Source organism: Penaeus monodon, chromosome 39, assembly GCF_015228065.2.
Source record: "Penaeus monodon isolate SGIC_2016 chromosome 39, NSTDA_Pmon_1, whole genome shotgun sequence".
Taxonomy (NCBI): domain Eukaryota; kingdom Metazoa; phylum Arthropoda; class Malacostraca; order Decapoda; family Penaeidae; genus Penaeus; species Penaeus monodon.
The window spans coordinates 16,223,025-16,231,278 of record NC_051424.1 but is presented as its reverse complement, the minus strand read 5'-3'; the positions used below and the strand labels follow the sequence as shown (position 1 = coordinate 16,231,278).

At 38.0% G+C, this 8,254-nt stretch overlaps 1 protein-coding gene across 1 annotated transcript in view; it reads right to left on the bottom strand.

The window, feature by feature from the left end:
- Positions 1 to 2,017: 2,017 nt before the first annotated feature.
- LOC119597427 overlaps positions 2,018 to 8,254 on the bottom strand; it is a 9,315-nt gene continuing 3,078 nt past the window's right edge. The window contains exon 2 of the mRNA XM_037946997.1: positions 2,018 to 2,499. Coding sequence (XP_037802925.1) covers positions 2,197 to 2,499 — 303 coding nt within the window. The 3' untranslated portion in view covers positions 2,018 to 2,196. The remainder of the gene's footprint in view (positions 2,500 to 8,254) is intronic.

Sequence of the window (8,254 nt, the reverse complement as noted above, 5' to 3'; positions counted from 1 at the left end):
CTATCTATATATCTATATATCTATTATATGTATATATACATTATATAGAGAGACAGATATATATATATATATATATATATATATATATATATATATATATATATATATATATATATGTGTTGTTGTTGTTTTTTTCATGTTTGAGCCGCCGTGGTCACAGCGTGATACTTAATTACTACAATACTATTACTACTTAATTTCATGTTGTGATGCTCTTGGAGTGAGTACGTGGTAGGGTCCCAAGTTCCTTTCCACGGAGAGTGCCGGCGTTACCTTTTAGGTAATCATTCTCTCTATTTTATTCGGGCTTGGGACCAGCACTGACTTGGGCTGGCTTGGCTAGGTAGGTAATCGAGGTGAAGTTCTTTGCCCAAGGGAACAACGCGCCGGCCGGTGACTCGAACCCTCGAACTCAGATTGCCGTCGTGCCAGTCTTGAGTCCGTTGCTCTAACCACTCGGCCACCGCGGCCTCATATATATATATATGTGTGTGTGTGTGTGTGTGTGTGTGTGTGTGTGTGTGTGTGTGTGTGTGTGTGTGTGTGTGTGTGTGTGTGTGTGTGTGTATCTATATCATAGTGAAGATAGATATAGATAGATAAATAAATAAATAAATAAATAAATAATATATATATATATATATATATATATATATATATATATATATATATATATACATACAACACACGTGTGTGTGTGTGTGTGTGTGTGGTGTGTGTGTGTGTGTGTGTGTGTGTGTGTGTGTGTGTGTGTGTGTGTGTGTGTGTGTGTGTGTGTGTGTTGTGTGTGCGTGTGTGTGCCTGTGTATCTGTGTGTGTATATGTATATGTATATAAACACATGTATATATGCATATATATATACACATATGTATACAAAGTGTATGCATATGCGTGTCTGTCTGTCTGTCTGTCTGTCTGTCTGTCTGTCTGTCTGTCTGTCTGTCTGTCTATCTATCTATCTATCTATCTATCTATCTATATACCTACCTACCTGTCTATCTGTTTTATATATATATATCTATATATATGTATACATATGTATATATACATTATATGAATACATACATATATATATATATATACACGTATATATCATATATATCTACATATATACATATATGTGTGTGTGTGTGTGTAGTGTGTGTGTGTGTGTGTGTGTGTGTGTGTGTAGGTGTGTGTGTGTGTGTGTGTGTGTGTGTGTGTGTGTGTGCGTGTGTGTGTGTGTGTGTGTGTGTGTGTGTGTGTATCTATATTATACTGAAGATAGATATAGATAGATAGATAGATAGATAGATAGATAGATAGATAGATAGATAGATAGATAGATAGATAAATAAACGTGTGTGTGTGTGTGTGTGTGTGTGTGTGTGTGTGTGTGTGTGTGTGTGTGTGTGTGTGTGTGTGTGTGTGTGTGTGTGTGTGTGTTGTGTGTGTGTGTGTGTGTTGTTGTGTGCGTGTGGTGTGGTGTGTGGTGTGCGTGTGCGTGTGCTGTGTGTGTGTGTGTGCGTGTGCGTGTGTGCGTGTTTGTGTTTGTGTGTGTGAACAAATTTTTTACCAAAAACTTTTTGTTCCTTAATCTAAGGATTAGAATCCAAACCCTTTTCCGCCCATTATCTTCTGATAGACGCAAAGGGATAACCCAGGGCAGTGGCGAGTGTATTGCCCCGGGTACTCATTGCAATGGGCAGAGAGGCTCCGTACTCCACGCGGCTTCGCCTCAAAGTGACATGTAAATGAAAGTGACGTCATCACAAACAAAAGTCATGAACTGAGCGTACAAATATGGGGCCGTCACATCGGGTCTGATGCAATAAATGCAACATTATACCCATTGTTTTCAACATTGAGCTCGAACTGCTCTGCTTTCCCAACCGAAATGGGCTGGTGCTGTCGGCCTGCGTCACTGTTATGTGCTTTGCTGGTGGAACAAGGACAGGCTGCTGCTCGGGGACCCACTGCTGCCGGTTCGGGCTCAGCCTTCCCGTGGCCTACAGCAACAGACTAGGTTGTGTAAAAGGATATACTTGTGCTTTACATCTGGACTGTATTGAAAGTAATCTGACCCACTCCAATGCTAGAAATATCCGTTACTGCACATAGAATCGTCTTCATCAAATCCAATATTACTACTCATCATCTACCCATTCCTAACCACGCACGTTGGACCTACTTAGCGTCGCATCCTTTCGGCCTTTAGCCCCGTGTCCTTTGCTGAAGAAAAAAAAGAGAGAGAAAAAGAGCCAAGAGGCTTTTCCCGACCCTCAGACTGACCTCCAAGCCCATCATGCCGTTGAGGTGAGAGTCGACGAGGAAAGTGATGTTGTTGTTGGTGAGGTTGAGGAGCCTGAGGTGGCCGAGGCCCCAGAAGGTGTTCTCGCCGATGGCCGGGATGTTGGAGTGCGTGATGTGGACCTCCTCCAGTTTGGGAAGCGTGGCGAAGATCGGGCCGAGGATGAGGGTGTTGGGCTGGTCCTCAGGCGATGTGATGGTCAGGATCTGCGGGGAGAGAGAAGCTCAGACACGGCGGGCCAACGGCAGGGTACGTGCTAATGCTGGAAAGGGAGTCATGCGAGACATGAGAATGCGTACATAAGAAAATACAGACTGAACAAAACTTTCATGTATGATGAAATTTACTTAACCCCATTCTAAACACACACACACACACACACACACACACACACACACACACACACACACACACACACACACACACACACACACACACACACACACACGGAGAGTGCAGTGCATCGCATCAGTGTAGTATATCTATTACATGTTAAATACAAAGAAGATCGGGCAATGGGTGGTCTAGTCTGCTAGTTATGGGCTCTGTAAATGTGCATATTTCTTGCTAATATAGGGTTTTTGGATATAAAGTGAACGAATAAGTGAAAAAATTAAAAAATATATATTGAGGCTTTGTGAGCCGGAACGTGAGAGCGAAGGTACGGGGGGCGACAAGCGTTTCGTGCATAACTACTGCCTTGAGTACAGCTCTGATTTTGTGTTTGTTTAATGGGCAGCAACTAAGATCAGACCAGGAAAATGAAGTTAGTGGAAGCAGAAGTTAGAATTGAGGCTCTTAAAGCCAAGGTATACAGCCTGGTAGAAGAATGTTTGAAAATACGTGTAGATTACATAGAAATAGTTATATACCACAATTGAAATTAGTAAAACCAGATGTAATGTGCATCACTGAATCCAAACTGGATCCCTCCACAGATGAAGTAACATTAAGACTCAGGAAAAAATATGGCAAACAGAAATGGAGGGGGGAGGGAAGGTGTAGGATTAACAAAGAAAGGAAGTAATATAAAGGAGTTAGAAACTAAGCAAGATCCCATAGTGGAACTAAAGGCAATCGGGGTTGCGACAAACGTAAACATAATAATAACCTCAGTGTGCCACCTCATACTCCGCTGCGGTCACAAGAAAATTACTAAAAACTAATTCAAGAACGTTAAAGAGCCTGGAAGAAGTGGTACAACTTTCGGAAACCAATGAAAAAGAAATTCTTTAACAGGGGATTTTAATAGCAAAACTGACTGGGAAAGTTTCGATCCAGAGCGCACCCAGATTCGTGGAATGCAAAATAACTAGTTGAGTTTTTTTTCCAAATGTAACATCATACCGGGGTAAGGGGGGTAGATAGACTATTCCTGACCTAATATTCACAAAGCAAAAAGATTATATTTAGGACACAGAGTACTGTCCTCTTCCAGGAAAAAGTGACCATGTAGTAATTAAACTAAAATACTGCATGCTACAGGAATGGGGAAGTACAGTTACAAGGGAGGTAATTATAGAAGCCTTTAAGATTTCTTTGATGGCATAAATTGGGAAACATTCCTGGACGATGAGAACCTGGATATATAATATTAAAAAATTTGCGAAGGCTATAAAAAGAGAGTAGAACAAATTATATCAAGATTTAAAACTGAAGCAAGAAATGGCCAAAACTTGTTCAGTGGTAAATGCAAGAAAAGCAGAAAAAATAGGCTGCTCCTTTGGAAAAGGTTCAGAAGACATAGGTCTCAGGCAGCGGGTGAAAGGTATAAAGTAGGAAGACATGAGTAGACCCAAACCAAGAGACTTTGAAAAGACTATAATCAATAAATGTACAAATCAACCAAAGCTCTTCTTTAACTACATAAATAGTAAGACTAAAAGTAGAGATCAAATTAGCGCCATCAAAGACAATAACATCGTTTATACTAAGGAGTGAAATGAGTGAAAGTGAAAATTCTTAATGAGAAATTTCAGTCAGTGTTTACTTAGGACCCATACTTTGAAATGGCAAATAACCGTTCAAACGTAAATTAGAATATCGAAAATGTCACATTAAAGGATGAAATAAACTACCTACTGAAAAGGTTAGACAAGACTAAAGCAGAGGGACCAGATGAGATATCTAACTGGGTTCTGAGGGAATGTGTTGAAGAGCTATGTACTCCGTTATTGTTAATATTCAAAATTCAGTGAGACAAGGAAAATAGTGGGTTAATTTAACCGGATATACAGTAAGTTATATCAAATAAGCAGTTTGGTCTTAGGGAAGGAAGGAAATTTGTGGAGTGAAAGTCAAACTCTGCTCAAACATGAGCATACCGTTATTGATGATGATGATTCTATATGGAGCCAAGTACTTATGGAGTACCTCAAGGTTATCTGAATATGTTTGCAGACAACACATATATACAAATAAAGGAATAATAGACGACGTCTAATGTCAATGCCTCCGAAGTGACATCGAAAACTTATTCATGTGAAGTTGTACTTTGAAAATGGAATTCAACACCTATAAATGCCATGTAGTCAGGTTCAGAGAAAGTAAAAATCACCCACTATCTCTCTCTCTAGGTGCCATATTCTTTCAGGACGTAGGCGATCATGTTTTTTCACAACTTTCTGTCCTTTGTTGTTCGCAGCAGTTCTTGTTCACTTATTCTTTCTTTACTTCATTCTGGTGTGTGCTTCATCATCCATTTACTCATACTCCTCAAGTAGGTTAATCATTGCCCTTCCTCTGCTTCTTTTTCCAATGTATCTAATGGCAATCAGGTTTTCCAGCCTTTTCTTCCTCATTATGTGTCCTAGGAATGTCAGCTGTCTCTATCTTATCGTCTTCAAGAGGTTTCTTTCTGCTCCCGCTATTCTTAAAACTGTTAATTTGTTTCATGCTCTGTCCACGATATTATCAACATTCGTCTATAGAACCACATTTGAACTTCTTCCAACCACTTCTCCATTGATTGTGATATCGTACAGCATTCCCTGCCGTATAAAAGGATAACAGTCCAACACTCTTTTCTTTGTCATTGACAGCTTGCGATCTTTCAGAATCTTTCCAAATTTTTCATATGGGTCTTTTGCAATTTCCAGTATGCCTCCTGATTTCTGTGTCACATTTCCCATTTTCCGTAATCACTTGATATAATCAATAATTAATACATACACAAGTCTTTCTTCTTTTTAACTGCCCTTTCAGACAACATTCGTACCATGAAGATCGCATTTCTAGTTCCAGAAGCTTTGACAAATCCACATTGTTCGGCTCTACTTCTGGATTTATTGTGGTATTTCTTCATTATCGCATATTTCCTTTATCAGTTCAGTCAGCTTTTCAATTCCGAACTCCTCCAAAACTGTTAACATTTCGGTGACATATCATCTGGTCAATTATATTAGTACAAATTAGGAGATGATAAGGTCTTGGGATAATCATAAACAGGAACCTAAGCTCAGATGATCATATAAATGAAAAGGTCCGTAAAATGCCAGGGTTGACTGCCAACATGAAGAGGGCGTTCGTGTATGTGGACGAAGATATGATAAAGAAGGTCATTACAGCCACAGTAAGACCTAGTCTAGAGTATAGTGCAGTGGTATGGAGTATTGGCAAACTGGAAAGAGTTCAAAGAGCAGCCACAAGGTGGGCACCAACTCTAAGAGATGTGAGCTAGGAAGATAAACTACAGAAAATAGGACATACTACTTTGAAAGAAAGAAGGAAAAGGGGTGACATGATGAAGTTACAAGAAGAGGAAGTTAGACAAAGATGACTGTATAATTTTGAACACACACACATGAAAGAAAAACGTTGCAAGAAAGATTTTAAAAAGTTAAATTTCCCAAACAGAACTTTTGAAACATGGAGCAATCTTACAAATAACCTTATGTGTGCCAAAAATGTGTATTTATTTAAAATGATATACGACAATTTAAATATAGAAGACCGGACCATCTGAGTTTAGCTCTTCTCCCGTATTGAAATAACTAAGGCAAGAATTCAATTTCTTTTTCAGTTTACATTAAGCTAATTACTTAAAGAGCCTGTTTGTTTGCATGCATGTATGTATGTATGTATGTATGTACGTATGTATGTATGTATGTATGTATGTATGTATGTATGTATGTATGTATGTATGTATGTATGTATGTATGTATGTATGTATGCATGTATGTATGTATGTATGTATGTATGTATGTATGTATGTATGTGTGTATGTATATATGCATATATGTGTGTGAGTGTGTGTGAGTGAGTGTGAGTGTGTGAGTGTGTGTGAGTGTGAGTGTGTGTGTGTGTGTGTGTGTGTGTGTGTGTGTGTGTGTGTGTGTGTGTGTGTGTGTGTGTGTTCGTGTGTGCGTGTGTGTGTGTGTGTGTGTGTGTACATATATATATATATATATATATATATATATATATATATATATATATATATATATACACACAATATACACATATATATACTATTATATTATATATATATATATACATATAATATATATATATATAATATATAATATATACTATATAATATATATATATATATATATATATATTATATATTATATATATATATATATATATTATTAATATATATATATTATTTGTGTGTATATATACATGTATATATAGGTATATATATACATACGCATATATAAATATATATAAATTTATGTATATTTACATCATTCTATTTCTTTATCAATTTTCATACTGAAAATTAATTGGTTTTCTATGCCTCACCCTATCTAAAAGCATCTCCTGGAGAATCGTCTAGGAAAAAGTTACGTGGAAAAACTATCGAATTTTCTTAGGAAACTTTTCACAAAAACATCCGCTGCGCTCCTCATATTTCGTTCCAGACCGTATTGTGGGCTTGTCGGTGGTCGATGATAAATGGATTTTAATGGCCGAAAATGCACAACAGAATCACAAATGAAACTGAATGAATGGATGAATTAAAATCAATGCATTTCGTCTTTCCCGTTTCATCCCAAGTCTCGAGGTATGCACAAATGCCCCTGCCTTTAACAGACCTAGAGGAACTGGGCAAGGAAAATATAAAAGGAACAAAGTTTTAGGTTCTTTTTTTCTTCTTGCGACGAAGGAAACTAGTTTGTTTTGCCTGACTGACTTTAACAGTTTTAACTTTGGCAAGAGAACCTACGGCTCCACGGTCTCGCGTAACTGCGTTTCCGGCAAGTGTCTGAAACAGAGGCAAAAGCGGCAACAAGAACGCTGTCTGGAATAAGAGTGTTTGGAACAATGTCTGCGTGGACAATTCGATCAACTGTAAATTGCGTGGTAACAGTCTTACGGAGTATACTCATCAGGTATAATTTTTTTTCGAGAGGAGTGTCCTGGAACAATACTGTTCCATGACAAATATCGCTGTGGGGTAGGGGGTATTTTGTATTCGTTAAATTTTACTTCCATATATATTCATTATAAATACGAATGCAAGAAAATTATTTTTGCAGACTAATTACAGTGTCAGTTCTAAATTCATCATTAATGCAGACATAACTTCGAGGCTCAATTACTATACTATTTCAGAAAGCATTGTTGTCGATTCTGAATTTATTGGTTCTGCAGCAACAAGTTTCCACTAACAATAACTGCAACAAGTTTCCAAAATCCATTGTCACAGCAACAAGTCTCTAGGAACAGAGCTTGCAGCAAAGAGTGCTTAGTAGTAATATGCCAGTAAATTGAGTTTGTGAGCTGTACCAACTGCGCTACGGATCTGCTGTGACGTTGAAATAAATGTTACAAGTGAGGCAAGGAAATCCTAGCGTTTGTTAGCGTTGTTGTGAACAAAGTGCTCAACAAATGGCATAGTCTGTATTGCCAACAGGGGCTCAGGTGAATGTTAGGGTAAGGTCTGTACACACACTGGCGGAATAGAAAAAAAAACACTAGCAAACGTTATGAAATTAGGTATCATTCGAAATA